The 22,022-nt window shown below is 39.3% G+C and overlaps 1 protein-coding gene across 1 annotated transcript in view; it reads left to right on the forward strand.

The window, feature by feature from the left end:
• Positions 1 to 22,022, forward strand: part of MDN1 (midasin AAA ATPase 1) — a 172,830-nt gene that overhangs the window by 25,154 nt on the left and 125,654 nt on the right. The window contains exons 8-15 of the mRNA XM_080806492.1: positions 1,063 to 1,166; positions 3,754 to 3,868; positions 10,586 to 10,779; positions 11,872 to 11,953; positions 14,228 to 14,323; positions 15,742 to 15,854; positions 17,081 to 17,229; positions 17,903 to 17,963. Coding sequence (XP_080662618.1) covers positions 1,063 to 1,166; positions 3,754 to 3,868; positions 10,586 to 10,779; positions 11,872 to 11,953; positions 14,228 to 14,323; positions 15,742 to 15,854; positions 17,081 to 17,229; positions 17,903 to 17,963 — 914 coding nt within the window. The remainder of the gene's footprint in view (positions 1 to 1,062; positions 1,167 to 3,753; positions 3,869 to 10,585; positions 10,780 to 11,871; positions 11,954 to 14,227; positions 14,324 to 15,741; positions 15,855 to 17,080; positions 17,230 to 17,902; positions 17,964 to 22,022) is intronic.

A 22,022-nucleotide genomic window follows, 5' to 3' on the forward strand; every position in this document is an offset into this window, starting at 1 on the left:
TGGAAGTTCAAGATGTCCAAATGGAACTTACCTGCTCCTTCTCAGAACAGCCTTTTCTGCCATAGTTAGCAAGCTAGAAGTTTGATTTCTCTTTCTAGTCTCTTATTCATTTAGTCTTATATTGCTTGGTACTTTTTTTTAATCTCTTTATTTTATTCTCTTCTATCCCACTGCCTTAGTACAGGGTTTACTTTTATCCATCTATGTAGGCATCTTGCTTTGTTACCCGACTAGTGTCTTCTTTTTGTTTTCTTTTGTTTTCCTTTCCTGCTAGCCATACATCTATCTATACAACCATCCTGTCTTTGTTTTTGCCTCTTTCCTGTAGGCTAGCCCCCTTGCAGTTTATATTCCGTGTTGTCGTGCAGTTGATTTTCTACAATGAAAATTATAGTATTTCCCCCCAGGCTAAAATCCTCTTAATATCTTTCATGAGAGAATTCAAACTCCTTAGCTCAGCACAGCAGCCCCTTAATCATTTATCTCTACATTTTGTAGTTTTTCACTATTTCATATACGTACTCTGCCCTAACAATAATCCTTTCATGCCATGCTTTTAGGAACATAGATTTTTATCCATTTGAATACTTTTTGCCTGGAGTATGTATGCTATTTCTCCCCCACCAGACCTAATTCCTGCTCACATTTAAGACTCTGAATATCATTACTTCTGAGGTGGATTCTGTGCCCTGCTTCTACACCATCTCATTCTGACTCACAGTCACCTCTGGGGTCACACTGATCATGCCGTATGGTAGTTTTCATGGCTATTCTTTCAGATGGTAGGCTGTAAAGCCTCAGTCATATCTGGAGTTTTAGTGTCTGGCTTGGTTCTAATCCTTAGTAGGCACTTAGTGAATGTTGAATGAATAAATTGTACTGTTGAAGTATAGGTGGCTCAGATATTCCCATCTGCCTTTTGATCCCAGTTCATGCTATGAGAACTAAGGTTTCCTATAAGGATGTGCTAATCATTTGGAGAAAGAATGTATTTTGGGTTTTTTGTTGTTGTTGTTGTTACTTCTGCCTTAATAGTTTTATCAGTGGGGTTTTGTGGTTTAGGTTTCCGTGCTGATCCCTCTTTTGGAGAATGGAGAGCTCTTGATTCCTGGCCGAGGTGACTGTCTGAAAGTGGCTCCTGGATTTCAGTTCTTTGCAACTAGGAGGTATGTTCTATTAACCTTTCTATTCCCACTTTGGAGCCTTTTCCTCATAAGTCCCCTCACTATAGTACTGAGTCCAAAAGTCCTAGACTAGAGTTTTCTGGGCCCACTTAAAGCAAGATCAGTTGGAACTGATGACAGATCCAAACTTTTCATTCCTATTTTATTTTACTTATTTATCTTTAGAGATCTGGTTCCTATTTCAGGACTCTGTTTTGTTCCATTGTTCATTTTTCTATTTTACACCAGTGTCAGACTAGCTTTTTTAGATGTAAGTAAGCTCTCTGCCCAACATGGGGCTTGAACTCATGACCCTGAGGTTAAGATTTGCATATTGTACCAACTGAGCTAGCTAAATGCCCTTCATTCCTATTTTATTTTATTTAAAGATTTATTAATTTTTTTTTATTTTTAATGAATTATTTTAGAGAGAGCACAAGTAAGAGGGGCAGAGGAAGAGAGAGAGAGAGAGAGAATCCTAAGCAGACTCCACACTGAACATGGAGCCCAATGTGGAGTTTGATTCTAGGACCTTGAGATCATGACCTGAGGCAAATCAAGAGTTGGCTGCTTAACAGACTGCACCAGCCATGTGCTCCAAGATTTATCTATCTTAGAAAGCGTGTGCACATGAGCAGGGGGATGGGCAGAGTGAGAGGGAAAGAAAGAATCCTCAAGTAGACTCCTTGCCAAGGGCGTTGCCCTGCGTGGGGCTCGATCCCAGGACCCTGAAATCATGACATTAGGTGAAATCAGGAGCTGGCTGCTTAACCGACTGAGCTGCACAGGCGCTCCCCTTCATTCCTATTTTAAGTAGAGGTAACTAAATCAGAAAATGAGAGGGTTTTTTTCCCTCCACTTAAAAATATCCAGGTGTTTTTTTGTTTTGTTTTGTTTTGTTTTTAAGATTTTATTATTTGAGAGACAGAGAGAGAGCATGTGAGGGGAGAGGGTCAAATGGAGAAACAGACTCCTGATGTGGGACCCGATACTGGGACTCCAGGATCATGACCTGAGCCAAGGGCAGTCACTTTGACTGAGCTACCCAGGTGCCCTAAAAATATCCAGTTTTTAAAAACTTTATCTTGGTTTCTTGTTTTTAAAAACAATCACTGGTGAGACTTTAGACAGCCTTGGGTTTGAGTCCTGACACTGACATTTTGTATCTGTATGCACCTTGCTTGTCTGATAATGATGAAGCTAATAATACCTACTTTACAGCTTGATGTAATTATAAAGATTAAATGAAATAACTTGTGTTAAAGATCTGTCACATAATAAGTACCCAACTAATGGCCAGCCACAATGATGGTGATGATGATGACCTGTAGACTATAAGCAGTTAAAAAAATTAAATATAAGCATCAACAAAGGAATAAAACCTAAACAAACTTAGTATATGTCCATATCTGTATTTTATAATAACATGAACACAGTGATTTATTTCCTACTGCTAGAATATATCTGTACACTTCTCCAAGGTTTTAATATGCCCAAGAATGACACTAATGTCATTCAACTAATTATATTTAATAGTTATATTAGTGTTGGCCTTGGTAAGCATTTAGAGGTGGAGTGTGGAGTTAACCTAACAGTTCTCAAGGAATACTTTGTTAGGCCCTGCTTTTTAAAAATAAACCCTATGGGGCACCTGGGTGGCTCAGTGGGTTAATAAGCCTCTGCCTTCGGCTCGGGTCATGATCTCGGAGTCCTGAGATCGAGCCCCTCATTGGGCTCTCTGCTTGGCAGGGAGCCTGCTTCCTCCTCTCTCTCTGCCTGCCTCTCTGCCTACTTGTGATCTCTCTGTCAAAATAAAAAATAAATTTATTTAAAAAAATAATAAAAAATAAAAATAAACCCTGTTTTTATTCATAGAGATAGTGAAGTTCTTTCTTGCTATGGTCATATCTCAGGAAGTCCCGGGATATTGTAGAAAGGTATCAGATCATATCTCATAAAGTCCTGGGAAATCGTAGAAGGGTGTCAGACAAATCTGAATTCATTCTTGGCTCTGCCATTTGTAGTCATAGTTGAGTGATCAGGGGGTGTTTCTCTCCTCCTCTTTATGCCTTAGAAGAAAAGTAGCACACCACTGCCTCAGAAAGTTGTGAACATTGCATTAAATGGCTTAGGTGCAAGCTTGTGGCTTGGCCTGGGTATGTATTTAATGAATATTCCTTCTTGAAATTTTTAATAATTTTGGGTACTGTAGCTTTTGGTAATAAGCACTGAACTTATTTTTAATGGTATGGGCCTTGGATTATGTTTTGTCTTTCCTGAAGTTGTGTCTTGATGAAGAGAAACATGCTGTTAAGATCAAAACACCTAATACAATCATTTACAATGATTAGAAAATAACTTGGTTAAAGCTCTGTTATACACCCTTAGGAAAAGAGTCAGACTTGGGTCAACTGGCAGCCTTTCATTTGTCCTCTGCCCTGTGAGCCCAACATAGTGGTATCTGGCAACAGAATGGGTTGTGAGTGTTATTCATATATGAGATAATGTCTAGCAAGGGCTACCCAGAGGCATAATTAAAGATTAAAATTGGGAGTTTTGTATAATTCTTTTTTAAAATTTTGAAATACAGACTCTTGAGCTGTGGAGGAAATTGGTATCGACCTCTAAATAGTCACGCTACTCTGTTAGACAAATACTGGACGAAAATTCATATGGATAACATGGATAAGACAGAACTGCATGAGGTATGTGGTTATCAGTGGGAAAGTATCAGTGCTTTTGTTTTTTACTTTTTATTGTTTAAAGTTCCAGATATACATGTAAATAGAGGAAATAGTGTAATGAATCACCAAAATACTCATTAAGCTAAATTTAATAGTTAATGTACTAACATTTAACTGCATTAACTTCATCTAGTATTTTTTATTTGCTAATATATTTGAAAGCAAACCTCATAACATTTCATTCCTGAATACTTCAATGCATCTCGAAAAATTTAAGGGCCTTTTAATATGTAATCACAGTAACTATTATACCCAATAAAATGAACAGTAATGCATAAATATACCATTTAATTCTCGGATTGTATTCACATTTCCTCAATTGTTTCCAAAGATCCTTTTTTTTTTTTTTTTTTTTAAGATTTTATTTGGGGCGCCTGGGTGGCTCAGTGGGCTAAAGCCTCTGCCTTCAGCTTGGGTCGTGATCCCCGGGTCCTGGGATCGAGCCCCACATCGGGCTCTCTGCTCAGCGGGGAGCCTGCTTCCTCCTCTCTCTGCCTGCCTCTCTGCCTACTTGTGATCTCTGTCTGTCAAATAAATAAAATCTTAAAAAAAAAAAGATTTTATTTATTTATTTGACAGAGATCACAAGTAGGCAGAGAGGCAGGCAGAGTGTGGGGGTGGGGGGAGAAGCAGGCTCCCTGCTGAGCAGAGAGCCTGTGTGGGGCTTGATTCCAGGACCCTGAGATTGTGACCTGAGCTGAAGGCAGAGGCTTAGGCTACTGAGCAACCCAGGCACCCTGATCCTTTTTTTTTTTTTTTTTTAATTTACTAAGTTGTTTTGTAACTAATGTCTTTCACATTCAACAGCATGTTTTGTTCTGGGTATTAATGAAAATGAGATGAATTATTTCTTAGATTTTCTACATTGATTCACTTTGTGGTATTGCTGGTTATCCTCAGACATTTAAGAGGTATAGTTCTCTTTCCCTTGCTAACCCCCACTTTCCCTTATATCTACCCTGTCACTTGGAAAGCTTCCCATTCTACAATGCTTCATCTTGGAGCATAGCAAATAAAGCCCTGTCAGTAATTATACAGGCATGGGAGGGATGCTTTGCTCTTTCTTGGTATAAATTTTTAGATAAATAAGTGAAACAAGACAACCTTATCAAGTTTTTTATCCAGAATTTTAAGTGTTTATAAAACGCCCAGGGGTTTTCAGGGTGTCTGGTTCACTGTATTACTGGAAGAAGCTTGATCGTGTAATCTCTCAGAAACCTTGTCTTTTTTTTTTTTTTTTTTCCAAGATCCCATTTATTTTATTTGACAGAGAGACACAGTGAGAGAGGGAACACAAGCAGGGGGAGTGGGAGAGGGAGAAGCAGGCTTCCCATTGAGCAGGGAGCCTGATGCAGGGCTCGATCCCAGAACCCTGGGTGTGGAGCCTACTTTATTTTTACTTTTATTTTTATATTTATGTATATATATTATGTTTTATATTTATGTATATATATTGTGTTATGTTATGTTATGTTATTCACCATACAGTACATCATTGGTTTTTGAGGTATTGTTCCATGATTCATTGTTTGTATATAACACCCAGTGTGGAGCCTACTTAATAAAAAAAAAAAAAAAAAGATCGGGGCAGTTGGGTGGCTCAGTTGGTTGGGCGTCTACCTTTGGCTCAGGTCATGATCTAGCATCCTTGGATAGAGTCCCACATTGGACTCCCTGCTCAACAGAGAGCCTGCTTCTCTCTCTCCCTCTGCCTGCTACTCCCCCTGCTTTTGCTCTTTCTCTCTCACTCTCTCTGTCAAATAAGTATAATCTTAAAAAAAAAAAAAAAGAAAGGGGCGCCTGACTCGCTCAGTGGGTTAAAGCCTCTGCCTTCAGCTCAGGTCATGATCCCAGGGTCCTGGGATCAAGCCCCATATCGGGCTCTCTGCTCAGCGGGGAGCCTGCTTCCCTTCCTCTCTCTCTGCCTGCTTGTGGTCTCTGTCTGTCAAATAAATAAAATTAAAAAAAAAAAAAAGTAAAAGAAAAAGATTGTCTTTGATGTCTTGCTGAAATAAATTATACTTTAGAAAATGAGATATTTATATAGTGCTAAGTCTTTATAGTTAATAAGTGCCAAAGAGTAACCCCTGGCAGTTGCTCCTCCATACACTTTGAATGTGACCTCATGTCTTAGGTTCTGGTGCCTTAGAAGGCCTGCTTTCTCTGCTGGCAGTGCCTAATCACAGCCATTAATGACCTCTCCCAGGTTCAGCTTCTCCACGAAAGCTTCCTGGGTCTCCAGGGAGGGCTGACCACGTTGTAATTTTGATTTGGTTGTATATCTTCTTCTTATACCAGATGATATTTCTTGAGGGTGGGCTACATTCCTGTTGGCTTTGTTTTCCTACCGTTGGTGTTCCCAATGTAAAGTGGGTACTTAATAAATGCCTATTAAAGGAATGAATCTTCAAAGTAAATATTAAATTGATAAAAGAACCGTATTATATCAGATTAGTTTATTAAATGACATTGTTTTTGACTTTTTACATTTATGGTACTAACAAAGATAATCTTTGGCTGAGGAAGAAAACGAGTTTTGTGGGTATGTATAGATTTTTTTTTTTTAAGGATTTTACTTATTTGTCAGAGAGAGTGCACAAGCACGGGGAGCAGCAAGTAGAGGGAGAAGCAGGCTCCCCAACAGACAGGGACCCAATCCAGCACTTGATCCCAGGACCCTGAGATTATGACCTGAGCTGAAGGCAGACACTTAGCCAACGGAGCCACCCAGGCTCCCCTATATAGATCTTTTCTGTTCAGAACTTCTATTCCAAATAGCTGAACCCTCACTATAGTGTAAAACTGATAAAGTCCTTTTTTCCATATAAAGATAGTTTTTTTCTCCATCCTGATGTTAAATATACATGCTTACTAAGTGGAATTACTACTCAGCAGTGAAAAGGACTAAACTAGTGGTACGTGCGGTAATGTCTAGATGAATCTCAAAAGCATTAGCTAAGTAAGAGATCCAAACCACACACTATATCTTGTATGATTCCATTTGTTTGTTTATTTATTTATTTTAAGATTTTATTTATTTATTTGACAGAGAGAGATACAACTAGAGAGGGAACACAGGCAGGGGGAGTGGGAGAGGGAGAAGCAGGCTCCCCACTGAGCAGGGAACCCCATGTGGGGCTCCATCCCAGGACCCCAGGATCATGACCAAAGGCAAATGAGCCAAAGGCAGATGCTTAATGATTGACCCACCCAGGCACCCCATATGATTTCATTTATATGAGAGACTTTAAAGCAGATCCATAGGGATTATAATCTGATTCCTGATTCCCCCAGCCAGGGGTGTGGGGGAAAGGATTGATTACAGAAGGGACATAAGGGAACTTTTTGTTTAAGAGGTGATGGAGAGGCACCTGGGTGGCTCAGTCAAATAAGCATCTGACTCTTGATTTCAGCTCCAGTCTTGATCTCATGGTCATGGGGTTGAGTCCTGTGTCTGGCTCCCACGCTCAGTGGGGAGTCTGCTTTGATTTTTCTCTCTCCTTCTTCCCCTGCCCCTGCTTGCATATATGCATGTTCTCTCTCTCTCTCGCTCGCTCGCTCTCAATAAATACATCTTTAAAAAAGGGAGGGTTATGGAAATAGTCTATATTTTGTTTGTGGTGACCAAGGTCATGAATATATATGACCAATTTTATAAATGTTCCCTCCCTACAAAAAATGTATGTTCTGTATTTTATTTTATTATTATTTTATTATTTTTTATTTTTTAAAGATTTTATTTATTTGTTTGACAGACAGAGATCACAAGTAGGCAGAGAGGCAGGCAGAGAGGAGGAAGCAGGCTCCCCGCCGAGCAGAGAGCCTGACATGGGGCCCGATCCCAGGACCCTGAGATCATGACCTGAGCTGAAGGCAGAGGCTTTAACCCACTGAGCCACCCAGGCACCCCTATGTTCTGTATTTTAAAGATACATGTGTCTGTCCATTTTTTTTTTTTTAAGATTTTTATTTATTTATTTGACACAGAGAGAGAGATCACAAGTAGGCAGAGAGGCAGGCAGAGAGAGACGGGGAAGCAGGCTCCCCGCTGAGCAGAGAGCCCGATGCGGGACTCGATCCCAGGACCCTGGGATCATGACCTGAGCCGAAGGCAAAGGCTAACCCATGGAGCCACCCAGGCGCCCCCATGTGTCTGTCCATTTAACTAAATTTACTGATTTTGTTACTCTTTTTCTGTTTAGTTTTTCATCTATCTGAAATTGTTTTCAGCAATATTTCTTTAAAGTCCTTCAGTAAAACAACATGAAGAATTAAAATCTGATACCTACTACTTGAGATGACATTGTTAAATGGTTGTAGATCCTTATCTTTGTAAATATGTGTACATTATATATTTAAATAAGTGGATATTTCATATACAAATTGGAACCACAATATACTTTTCAAGCTAATTTAAATTTATTTGATGACAATATTTCTTTTGTTTTTTTTAGAGATTTTATTTTATTTTTTTAAGATTTTATTTATTTATTTGACAGACAGAGATCACCAGTAGGCAGAGAGGCAGACAGAGAGAGGAGGAAGCAGGCCCCTCACTGAGCAGAGAGCCAGATAGCGGGGCTCGATCCCAGGACCCTGAGCCACTGAGCCACCCAGGTGCCCCTAGAGATTTTATTTTTAAGTAATCTTTACACCCAGCCTGGGGCTGGAACTCACAGCCCTGAGATCAAGAGTCTCACGCTCCACAGACTAAGCCAGCCAGGCGCCCCAGACAATATTTCTAATATATACATATTTCCCTTCTTCTCAAATAGACTTGTCTGAATAAATCCATATCATAAAAGCTTAGAATCCAATATTATGAGCACCAGGTATTATTCTGCAGAAAATTCTCAATAATTAATTGAAGTAAATAGGACTACATCATTTGGTTTTTAATTTCTGTCGTTTGCTTTTTAAAGATCAGCTGCTTTTTATCAGTACTTAAAATTAGCTCCTTTTGAATAAATGAAACAAGATGGGATCAGGAGGGAGACAAACCATAAGAGACTCTTAATCTCACAAACTGAGGGTTGCCAGGGGGAAGGGGCTAGGGGGAGGGTGGTTGGGTTATGGACACTGGGGAAGGTATGTGCTATGGTGAGTGCTGTGAAATGTGTAAGCCTGATGATTCACAGACCTGTACCCCTGGGGCAATAATACATTATATGTTAATAAAAAAATAAAAAATTTAAAAAATATTAGCTCCTTTTACTGTTTTCCTATTAACTGCTTCTGATTGCTTTTGCTGAGAAATTACCTAACAAGCGTTACTGGAATAGTGTGTGTTAATTTATTTATTTATGAAGATTTGTTTATTTGTTTATTTTAAGTATTTTATTTATTTATTTGACAGAGATCACAAGTAGACAGAGAGGCAGGCAGGGGGCAGGGCAGAGAAGCAGGCTCCCCGCTGAGCGGAGAGCCCGATGTGGGACTTAATCCCAGGACCCTGGGATCATGACTGAGCCGAAGGCAGTGGCCCAACCCACTGAGCCACCTAGGCACCCTATTTGTTTATTTTAGAGAAGGTGTGTGCATGTGAGCATGTGGGCGGGGGTGGGTGGTGGGTGGAGGAGACTCTCAAGCAAACTCCATGCTGAGTGCAGACCCTGCCTCAGGGCTCAGTCTTAACCTGAGATCCTGACCTGAGCAAGTCAAAAGTTGAACGTTTAATCAACTAAGCCACCCAGGTGCCCCTAGCATTGTGTTTAAAATTAGAGTAAGTAGTACTTGCAGGATTCTTCAGTGAGTAAATTCCTGGGACTTGGATGTATATGTTGCCTGGAGACCCTTTTCCCATCTGGCTTCTACACCCTAAGTTGTGTAAATGGTGAGATTGCCAGATTACTGTGTTCTGTCTAGCAAAAAAGTTGTGGTCTTTGAGGGGGAAAGGGGTGTGGGCAGAAGTTCTTATACAGTAATTCCCCTTATCCTTGGTCTGCTTTTTGTCCTTTCAGTTACCCACAGTGAACCTCAGTCCAGAAACAGATGGTCCTTCTGATGTGTAGTCAGAAGGTCAATAGTAGCCTGACACTATATCGTAATACTTGTGTCATTCACCTCACTTCAGATCATCGTGTAGGCATTTATCATCTCACGTTATCATAGTACATGTTATTTTGAGAGACCACAGCCATATAATTTTTATTAAAATGTATTGTAATTGTTCTATTTTATCATTAGTTATTGTTGTTAATCTCTTAGTGTGCCTAATTTATACATTAAACTTTATCATAGGTATGTCTGTTTTGGAAAAAACATAGTAATTACAGGGTTTCGTTCTATCTGCTGTTTTAGGCATCCACTGGGGACCTTGGGGGACTACTGTACTTGGTACAAATTTCATACAGAAATTCATTTTTTGCTTGACTACTATTAGCAGGAGTGTACATGTGCTTTTATTTATTTATATAGAAAGATTTAGGTATTTATTTGAGAGAGAATAGGAATGAGAGTGAGCTTGGGGAGAGACAGAGGGAGAAAGAGAAACCTTGAGCAGACTCACTCCTGAGCATGGACCTCAGTGCAGGGCTTGATCCCAGGACCCTAAGAGCTGAAATCAAGAGCTGGCTGCCTAACCAACTGAACCACCCAGGCACCCCTTATGTGTGCTTTTAAAAATCATTGTGTCCGCCGCTAAATTCTCTTTGGGTTTTTTTTCCCTCTGTCTGTCAGGTTCTTCAGAACAGATATCCCAGCCTTTTGGCAGTAACTGATCACCTGCTTGACATTTACATTCAACTTACTGGAGAGAAACATCTCTCTCGCAGTGATAGTTCTGTTACCTGTGAACAGGCACCTGAGGAAGTTTCAGAAACCAGAAGAGAAAACAAAAGACTAAGCCTTGAGGGAAGAGAATTGTCTCTAAGGTATGAGTTGATATTTTATTTATTTCTTTTTTTAATTAGGCTCTGTGCCTATGCTGGGTCTCGAACTCATGACCCTGAGGTCAAGCGTTGCATACTCCACCAATTGAGTCAGCCAGGTGCCCCTTGAGTTGATGATTTAAAAATTGCTTCCCGGGGCACCTGGGTGGCTTAGTGGGTTAAAGCCGCTGGCTTCGGCTCAGGTCATGATCCCAGCGTCCTGGGATCGAGCCCTGCATCTGGCTCTCTGCTCAGCAGGGAGCCTGCTTCATCCCTTCTCTCTCTGCCCGCCTCTCTGCCTACTTGTGATCTGTCTGTCAAATAAATAAATAAAATCTTTAAAAAAAATAAAAATAAAAATTGCTTCCCTTAAACGTTCTTATCAGCTAGCACTGAATGGTTATGAGAGGTCTAGTTTTGAAATTAGACTTATGGACTGCTTTGTGGTGTTGGATCCTGTTTTTAGATCCTATGGTTAATGATTAGGAAGGCTTATAAAGGGAATATATTATTTTAGCTTTAAAAAATATCTTTGGGGCACCTGACTGGCTCAGTGGGTAGAACATTCAACTTTTAGAGTCATGAGTTGAAGCCCCACGTTGGATGTGGAGGCTACTTAAAAAAAAAAAAGAAAGAAAAGAACTTTAAAAGCCAAGGTTGAGATTACTTACTGATGTAATTCTTTCACTAGCTTTTCTTTTGTGACAGTTGGGGTCTTAAATAAGACCCTTGGATTTTGCTATATATGGTGAGTTCTGTACCTTTGCTTTCTTTTCTCAGTGGTTGATTTGCCTTTTGGGAAGTGAGCATTAGGAATGTCCAACTCCCCTGAGTTTGCTCTGAGAGTTAGTTGCCCACCCTCCCAACCTTGTCTCGCATGGATTGGAGTAAAATGTTCGATAGGTCACTTCCTGGTAGGTGGGACCTCCACTTACTCTTTCCCCTGCACTGTTTATCTTTATAATGCCAGAGAAACAGAGAGACTTCATTGCCAGGTGTTCCCCAGACTTACATGGGTTGAATTTAACTTTGATGCTTTTGATGTCTTTGGCCTATGGTCCTTTATTTCCTTGCCTTTTTTTTTTTTTTTTAAAGGGATCTACTGAATTGGTGTAATAGGATTGTCCATTGTTTTGACAGTCTTTCTTCATCAGCATCCTTAAATATTTTTCAAGAGGTAAGATAGAGTCTTCCTATTTGTTTTCTTTCTATTCTGTAAGGCTCTTGATTTTCATTGTTATTTTCTGTCTCTTGGCTGCTATCAGAACTTTTCTTTTGTGTTTATTATCCCTAGCTAGTTAAAACTGAACTAATGTTGCCTTAAAACTAATTGGGCATAATCAATGTTCTTTGGTTTTTAAACAGATTACTACGAATTTCAAGTAAGTATAGTTTAGACAGAATAAAACAGATATGGAAAGATAAAATGAGAAGAAAATCTCCCAGGTGTTAATAAAGTAAAATATTAAGTGTTTCTAAAATGTTTAGTATTAGGGACACCGGGCTGGCTCAGTCAGTGGAGCATAAAACTCTTGATCATGAGGTTGAGCCCCATTTTGGGCGTGGAACCTACCTAAAAAATGCTCAGCATTTATTTTTACGTATAATTTCATTGTCTGATAGAGTTGTATTTGTCTGATCCCTCCACTTGCTGAGTAGGGTCTTTTGCTTTAGTCGAGAGGAATTTATGTGGGGGTTACAAAGTATAGCCTTGTATGCTGGGCTTGGCCAAAAAAATGTGTTGTGAGGGAGGGAAACCCCATTGAATTACAACTCTGCCATATTCAGTAAGAACAGGGAGAGTTTTATTTCTGCTTGCTTAAAAATAAAAGTGCTACTGTCTGAAGATCTGTGGGCTCTTAAAGCAGTGACCAATTTTGATTATAAAGTGTTCCGGTTTGTAAGGGTGCTTGGGTGGCTTAGTCAGTTAAGCATTTGGCTCAAGTCATGATCTCAGGATTGTGAGATTGAGCCCCACCTCAGGCTCTACCCTGGGCACGGAGCCTGTTTAAGCTTCTCTCTTCTTCTCTTCTCTCTTCTTCTCTGCTTGGTCTTTCTGGCCTAGCCAGCCCCTCTATTAAACTACCTAAAGGTCCATCAAGAGTCACCTTTCTTAACTTAATAAATTCATGTATGGTCCAAAGGGACCCTAGTGAATAAACAAATACACTTCCTACTCCTGGTAATGCCAAGGGTTTTTGAAGCTCTGTGCTTCAGGTATTAGGGACAAGGATTAGGTAAATTCTCTCTCTCTTTTTAAATGCTTACATTAAGTTTATTGATTATTTACACTTGGTGGTAGCAGAACCAAATGTATTCTTTTACCACACTCATAGTATCCTTTCTATTCTCATTTTTTGTCTTGTCTTTCCTGTAAATAGAAATTTAGCAAAATGCTTAATGTATTCAAATTTGAACTTTTTTGGGTAGAATTTACTTTTGGTGGTGATATGTACTCTATATTTAATTACATCAGAAGACCTATCTGGTGGTGCTTGGGTGGTTCAGTGGTTCAGTTTGTTAAGCCTCTGACTCTTGACCTAAGCTCAGTTCTTGATCTCGTGAATTCAAGCCCCATGTTTTTTACTTTAAACACACACACCACCACCACCACCACAAACACATACCTGGCTGGCCTATCCGTAGTTGCTGAGATTGAGTACTGGATTAGGGTAATGATAATATGATCTTTTTATGGCGCACCAAGAGTTTGCCTTTATAGCTAGAAAGTAATCTTTTGGTATTCCTTCTATGGCTTAAGAGTCAGTTCCCCCCCATGAACCATAGACCTAATGATTAACATGAATTCTATTTTTGCCTGAATTTCAGATTTGTAAAATGATGCTTTCTTTTTTTTTTTTTTTTAAGATTTATTTATTTTAGAGAGAGAGGGTGGGCAAGGGTGGGGGGAGAGGTAGAGGGAGAGGAGGAGAGTCGTCAAGCAGATTTCCCTGCTGAACACAGAGCCCAGTGTTAAATAAATAAATCTTTTAAGATTTATTTATTTTAGAGAGAGAGAGAGTGAGCAAGGATGGGGGGAGAGGTAGAGGGAGAGGAGGAGAGTCGTCGAGCAGATTCCCTGCTGAACACAGAGCCCAGTGTGGGGCTTGATTGCAGGACCTTGACATCATGACCTGAGCTGAAATCAAGAATCAGACACTTAACCAACTGAGCCACCCAGGCGCCCTGTAAAGTGAAGCTTTTTCTGTTTGCTTATTTGTTTTTTCCCCAATTAGTAATTTGATAGTAAAGCCTTCACATTTGTTTGTATCCTATCTCTATTGTGATAAGGTCCTTGAGTCTGGGGCCGGTACCTTATTTCTACTCTCCTTAGTCTTACAGAAATGCTCCTGCTGGTTTTTTGTTCTTTTTGTGGTCAGAATAGTGGTGCTCTGTTATTAATGTAGTATTTTAAAAAATCATTTGGCATTGACCTTGGTTATTTTAATAGGCTCTGGACTGTTTCACAGCAATGCTTTCTAAGCATATAAGCAAACTGAAAATGGCAGAAATTATTGGAAGTAAATTGAACATTTCCAAAAAAAAGGTATGTAGTGCTATTTTTACTTCCCTGTTGAAAGGAAGCTGGATATTTACTTTACTTGCTAGTCTCTGGCCTTACCTGGAACAGTTCCTTTGCAATAACTACCTCCTCTGTCAAAGTTGGTAGTTTCGTTGTTGCCTTTCACGGACATTAAGCTCTTACTATCTCTTAAGTAAGTAGTTCTGATATGTTCTGCATTCTTAAAGTGTGCCTTGTGCCTTATACCACATGCATGCTTTATTTTCTCCAGTGTTTTAATGAACGTGTTATTCTGTAGATTGTGGGCTCAGGGCTGGAACTGTTTTAATAACACCTTTGTCTGTAGTTTTATTCAGAATTAGATTTTTTCCAACTTTTCATTAATGTCAAACATGAGAAAAATTGAAAAGAATAGTACCAGCGGACACCAAGAATAGTATAAAGAATAGTACTTAGGTTCATTGCTAACATTTTTAATATTTTGCTGTTCTTATTTTATTACAAAATACGTATTTTTGGAGGAGAGAGCCTTTCAACAGTAGTGATGGTAGCTAGGGAAATGTCTGAGGTCCATCTTGCAGCAGATATCTGGCTTTCCCAAATAAATGATGATACAAAAAAAACTTACGTCAGGAACTGATACAGAAGTGTTCCTTAGATTCTGAAACTGTTGGGATGGTTTTAGCTGCAGGTGACAGAACACCTACTAAAAGGGGCTTAAGTAATAATTATAGTAGGCAAAAAAAAAAAAAAAGAAAAAGAAAAAGAAAAGAAACTACCACAATTGGGCTATATAGAACAATATTTATCCCCTTTAGTTGAAGAAAGATTCGTTTTCCCTGAACACTTTGCTACCCCTTTCATTCCTGCCCCAAATCTAAACAAAATCTGGGTTCTTAGGGTTGATGACAAGGACAAGAGAGGAACGAACAGCTGTTGGGTAGATATCCTGGAAGCACCTGTCACAGCTTCTCTTTGTGTTCTGGCTATAGGGAGATGTACCATGATTCCATCAAGTCACTGTTACCTCTGTTATTTTAGAATCTAAAGCAGAGAAAAGCATAGTTGAAGAAAAATCACTGATTTTTTTCATAAATCTTAGTAGTGGAACTTTCTGTTCATTTGCTATTGGAATATGTCAGCGTGTTCACTTTAGATATAGGCAGATATGGACCTATTTGAATGAATAAATATGAATGAATGAAAAGTACAGGGCAGCATTCATGATCAGTGTTTTAAAAAACATTAGAAATACAGAAAATTTTTAAAAAGACATAAAGCTAATTCGCCTATCTTGGAAGTAGAAAGTACTTGTTTGGTAAACGGCATTAGAGGGGCACAGTAAACCATAGTAAGCCACATGGATGAGGAAATGTTTGAAGAGTATAGAAAAAAAAATTTTTTTAAGACTGTGCAGAATTTTACTCTGTCCCCTCCCATAGGCCGAATTCTTCTGTCAGCTTTATAAACCGGAAATTGTGATCAATGAGCTGGATGTGCAAGTGGGTCGAGTGCGGCTTCTACGGAAACAAAGTGAGGCTGTCCACATACAGAGGTAAATAGACTATCAACTAGTCTGAGACTGTGGGGCGTTAGGAACATGATGGAAGGACTAGTCCAGCCCCTTGTGTCTGACCAGAATATGTGTGAATGGTGATCTCTCCACTGTGCTGGATGGTAAGAAGCAGTGATTTTCTAAAGCATATTCTGTAAAATTAGATGTTAATAGGTGAAGGAGGTGATGAGGGTGATTAGGGACTTGGAAGTAGCAAAGATGTATTTTTTATTTTATTCACTTTAGTGTATTTAGCAAAGTAAACCTCACTTGGAAGTCAGGTGAGGTCCTGTTGTCCGTTAGTCTGTTAATTCCTAGAATTTTACAAGATTCTGAGCTCTAGTTGCCATTTATTAAATACTTACTATATGCCTAGTATTGTGCTAAGCGCTTTGCATATGTTTTCTCATGTGGCGGTTATAATAATTGTATGAATTAACTTATTAGTGTCTTACAGCTGCTGTTAACAACTTACCATAAACTTGGTAGTCTAAAACAATAGATATTTATTTCCTCACAGTTCTGTAGACTAGAAATCTGAAATCATGATGTTGGCAGGGCCACATTTCCACTGAAGGCTTTTGCCTCCTCCTGTCTTCTGAAGGCTACCAGCAATCTTTGGTGTTCCTTGTCTCTGTAGTTACATTTCTCCCATCTCTGTCTCTGTCGTCATATCATCTTTCTTATGTGTATTTGTGTTTCTAAGTCTCTTTCTGTCTTTGTAAGAACACCAGTCATTGGATTTAAGGCTCACCCTTAAACCCAGTATGATAGGATTTTAACTTAGTTATATCTGCAAAGACCTTCTTTTCATATAAGGTCACATTCATAGGTTCTGAGTGGACATGAATTTTGGGGGGAGACTGTTCAACCCACCACAAATAGTAACTCTGATCCAAATTTTATAGGTGAGGAAACCAAGGCTAGGAGAGGCTAAGTAATTTGCCTAAGACAACATAGCTAGTACAGATAATGTCTTATCTTATTGGTCTTTTGAATCTTTAGAGTTTAGTAAAGTACCAGGTATATAAATACTCAGTGTTTGTAGAATGAATGAATTCTGCAATTCATAGGCTATAAGGATATCTGTTTTATATCCTGAAGACAGCTACTGTGAGTTATCTTCTGATTTTTGTGGAGTCTGGAAAATCTGGTTCCTCAAAACAACACTTAAGGAAAATTTGCAGCCTGTTTCTCTGACCACTTACTTGTTTTCCCCTTCTCAGGGAGAGGCTCACTTTTGCTCCCACGAGGCCATCCTCTGTTCTTATTGAACAGCTCGCGGTGTGTGTTAGCAAAGGGGAACCTGTGTTGCTGGTGGGAGAGACTGGGACTGGCAAAACCTCTACTGTCCAGTACTTGGCTCACATTACAGGTAACTTAGAGGGGAAGCACTCTGCCCCCAGACAATAAACATTTCACACTGATTGCCTTCCCCTTCCACCCTTAAATAAAAAGTCAACAAAATTCTAGAGTTTAAAAAGTGCCACCACTCCGCTTTGCCTGGAAATCACCACTGGCAATTTTTTCCTTGGAAATAAAGTAATTTTTTCCCCTGGAAATAACCACTGTTAATAGCTTGGTATTAATTTTTTTTTTTTGGTTCTAATCTATGGTCTGCAAATATATAAATATTTAAGTTTGGTTTTATGTTGAAAAAATGGGATTATATGTATATGTATTGCAGTTAATAAGGAAATTAGACATCTTTAAAAATAGAACTGCCTCATTTCTATTTAATGGCTAAATAATAATATTCCATACTGGATGTTTATTTAATTCTAATTTAGACATTGACTCACTGAAGGAATTTTTTTGTTTTTTGAGTTATCTGATACCAGAGTAATAATACACAATCTTGTACATATCTTTCTGGGTTAGGTGAAAATTTCGGATGGTTGAAATTCCTGAAAGTAAAATAAGAGTATCAGAGGAAGTATACATTTAAAGATTTGCCCTATGCCTATGCCTACACATCCTTAAGGATCACTGGATATAATTAGTCTTGAAATTTTCAGAGTGACCCTTTTGCCCTTTCTTTTTAAAAGGCCACCGTTTGAGGGTTGTCAATATGAATCAACAGAGTGACACTGCAGACTTGCTTGGGGGGTAAGTATGGTTTAAAATTGTTTTCTTGTTATTTTGTGTTCACTGCTTGAGGGAATAAATAGTTTTTCCTTTCAAAGCTCAAAATTAGCATTAGAAAAAGGTTCAAAGACTTGTACCCCTACCCCTACTCCAGCAGGTTATTTATAGGACTTTATTGAGGAGCTCTTGGATGTGTAGATGTTTCTCTTTACTTTTTTTTTTTTTTAAGATTTTATTTATTTATTAGACAGAGATGCAGTGAGAGAGCGAACACAAGCAGGTAGAGTGGGAGAGGGAGAAGCAGGCTTCCTGCTGAGCAGAGAGCCTGATGCAGGACTCTATCCCAGGACCCTGGGATCTTGACCTGAGCTGAAGGCAGATGCTTAACTGATTGAGCCAGCCAGGCATCCCTGTTTCTCTTTATTGTAAAGAACACTTGAGGTTCTTGCTCTCAAAGATCATGCTGGAATGGAGAGGGAAAAAAACCAAGTATATAATCAATTACTATTTGTGTGTACAGTCATTTGTCTAAAGTATACTTCTGGAGTCACAGTGCCTTGGAGCTAGACTCTCTCCCGCAGTTCAATTATCTTTGAAACATTAAGTAGCTCTCTACTTGGTTAAATGCTGCTCATGGGACTCCATTGTGGTCATTAAAATGCCCTTCCGTGTTGGTGTTTTTTAATATGTTTGGTTCACATTGAATATGTTCGGTTTGTGCTGAAGGCTATAAAATTGATGGATGCTATTGGCATACCTTATGTTGAGCGATATTGGGATCTGTCCCATTAACTCAAAACAATTGCTTAAAAAAATACTTAAAGGCATAAAGTAGAAATTATTGTCCTTTTTGCTCTTAATGACGTCTACCAGAAAGCTTTTCATTTATCTGTCTTTTTTGGGCCACCTTAACAGCAGTTTTTATTTTCACTCTTTTTGTCTTATATCCCTCCTTGCTGTGGGTAGATTGCTACTTTGAATCCTGCTTCTTTTGGTACTTTTCCTTTTCTTGCGCATTACTTATATTCTGTTCTACACATATTAATAATGATGTACTGAATGCTTTTAATTTTTTTTAAATTTATTTATTTGTTAGGGAGAGAGCGAGCGAGCACAGGCAGACAGAGTGGTAGGCAGAGGCAGAGGGAGAAGCAGGCTCCCTGCCGAGCAAGGAGCCCGATGTGGGACTCGATCCCAGGACGCTGGGATCATGACCTGAGCCGAAGGCAGCCGCTCAACCAACTGAGCCACCCAGGCGTCTCTACTGAATGCTTTTAAATATATATTCTATCTTAAGATCCATTACCTGAGGCGTATCTTTCTTACTCTAATTCTACTTTCACTTTGTTATTTTTTTTCCCTGGTAATCTTTCTACTCTATTTTTATTTTACTCCTGTTAGTTAATTGACACTTAATCTCCCCTTTCCCTCATTGAGGTACTTGGCAATATGTTCTTACTAATATATAGAATTCGTTACTTAACTATATATATCTATAATACCGTGTATTTCTCTCTATTCTGTATCTCTATATGTCTTCAGGAATATTCTCGTATTATGCATTCCTAAAACAAATGGCTGGTCTTTTTTTTTTTTTTTTTAAGATTTTATTTATTTATTTATTTGACAGAGACACAGTGAGAGAGGGAACACAAGCAGGGGAAGTGGGAGAGGGAGGCTTCTCGCTGAGCAGGTTTCCTAATGCAGGACTCAATCCCAGGACCCTAGGATCATGACCAGAGCCAAAGGCAGACACTTAATGACTGAGCCACCCAGCGGCCCCACAAATGGCTGGTCTTGTACTGATTGAACATTTATTGGGTTTGTCTCTGCTAAGAATTTGTACTGTTATGTCAGCCATTGTAAGTAGTTTTTTTTTTTTTTTTTTTAAGATTTATTTATTTATTTATTTGTCAGAGAGAGAGAGAGAGAGAGGAGCGAGAGTGAGCACAAGCAGACAGAGTGGCAGGCAGAGGGAGAAGCAGGCTCCCTGCTGAGCAAGGAGCCCGATGTGGGACTCGATCCCAGGACGCTGGGATCATGACCTGAGCCGAAGGCAGCTGCTTAACCAACTGAGCCACCCAGGCGTCCCTATTGTAAGTAGTTTTAAACATAGTGAGTACAGAGATGCCCGTTTGTGTCCTGATGCAATTGATAGTAAAAAGATTGGAATCAGAATATGGTAACTGGAGTTTTATTTTAGTGCCAACTTCCTAAAAAGAGTATGTATTCGGGGTGCCTGGATGGCTCAGTGGGTTAAAGCCTCTGCCTTCAGCTCAGGTCATGATCCCAGGGTCCTGGGATCGAATCCTGCATCGGGCTCTCTGCTCAGCGGGGAACCTGCTTCCCCCTCTATCTCTGCCTGCCTCTCTGCCTGCTTGTGATCTCTCTCTGTGTCAAATAAATAAAATCTTAAAAAAAAAAAAAGAGTATGTATTCATTTTTTTCCTTGTTAGTAGGTTAGCTTCAGTTATCAAATAGAAAACTTATATATGCTTCAGTGTTTGTATGATTGGAAATGTGCTTTGCTTCCTATATTTTTGTATTACTGGAAAGTGGTATAAATCAAATCTTTTAATATATAACATTGTAGATGTGTGGATGACTCCTTTGCTTACGAGTTTTTGTGTGTAAGATGGAAAGACTAAAAAATAACTTTAGAAAGACAAGTGACTGGAAAACAAAATTAAAGAGTTGCAGGGAGATAGGATAGAGAAAGTGTAATATTTCTATTTTGGGGATGTGTGGTTTCATTTGTTTCATTAGGTTTTATAACTTATGTTAAACATATTTTACAGGGGCGCCTGGGTGGCTCAGTGGGTTAAACCTCTGCCTTCAGCTCAGGTCGTGATCTCAGGGTCCTGGGATCGAGTCCCACATGGGGCTCTCTGCTCTGCGGGGAGCCTGCTTCCCCCTCTCTGTCTGCCTGCCTCTCTGCCTACTTGTGATCTCTTTCTCTGTCAAATAAATAAAATCTTTTAAAAAAAACCCCATATTTTACATGTGTCAAATAATATTATAAAAAAATGAAAGGGATTTATAGCCTAATTAGTTTGTTTTGCAAATCTGGATCCTTTAGACTGATTTTAAAAAGAGTATAATTGAGGGACGCCTGGGTGGCTCAGTTGGTTAAGCAGCTGCCTTCGGCTCAGGTCATGATCCCAGCGTCCTGGAATCGAGTCCCACATCCGGCTCCTTGCTCCACAGGGAACCTGCTTCTCTCTCTGCCACTCTGTCTGCCTGTGCTCTCTCTCTCTCTCTCTGACAAATAAATAAATAAAATCTTAAAAAAAAAAGTATAATTGAGAATAAAGACACTTTATAAAAGTAAAGCTTCAAAGATCATCAGAGTCTTCAACTATATTGTACAGATTGCCTTCTGATCTTTGTTAGTATGTGTACTCCCTTGTTTTTTTTTTATTAGTACTAGCATGGTATATTTTTTTCTTTCATTTAAGGGTTTTTTTTTTTTATTTTTATTTTTTTATTTTTTTTTTTTTTTAAAGATTTTATTTATTTATTTGTCAGAGAGAGAGAGTACACACAAGCAGGCAGAGAGGCAGGCAGAGGCAGCGAGAGAAGCAGGTTCCCTGCTGAGCAAGGAGCCCGATGTGGGACTCGATCCCAGGACCCTGGGATCATGACCTGAGCTGAAGGCAGCGGCTTAACCAACTGAGCCACCCAGGCGTCCCGGTTTTTTGTTTTTTTAAAGTGGGCTCCACGTCCAGTATGGGACTTGAACTAATGACCCTGAGATCAAGAACTGCATGCTCTACTGACTGAGCCAGCCACGATCCCCTCTATTTAATTTTTAACTCATTAAAAAAAAATTTTTTTTTTTTTTAGATTTTATTTTTAAGTAATCTCTATACCCAGCGTGGGGCTCGAACCTATAACCCTGAGATCAAGTGAGCCAGCCACGCGCCTGTGTTATTCTGGTAGGCAGAACATAGACCTTCAGATTACCTGTGAATAGAGAACTAAACCAAGTTCCAACAGAGTTGGCGGTGAAGAGAACTTATGATGAGACTCTGAAAAAGAGCAGAGGACACAGAGGACTTAGATGAAGCAGATAAAATC

The sequence above is a fragment of the Martes martes genome, assembly GCF_963455335.1.
Source record: "Martes martes genome assembly, chromosome: 6".
In the NCBI taxonomy this organism is placed as follows: domain Eukaryota; kingdom Metazoa; phylum Chordata; class Mammalia; order Carnivora; family Mustelidae; genus Martes; species Martes martes.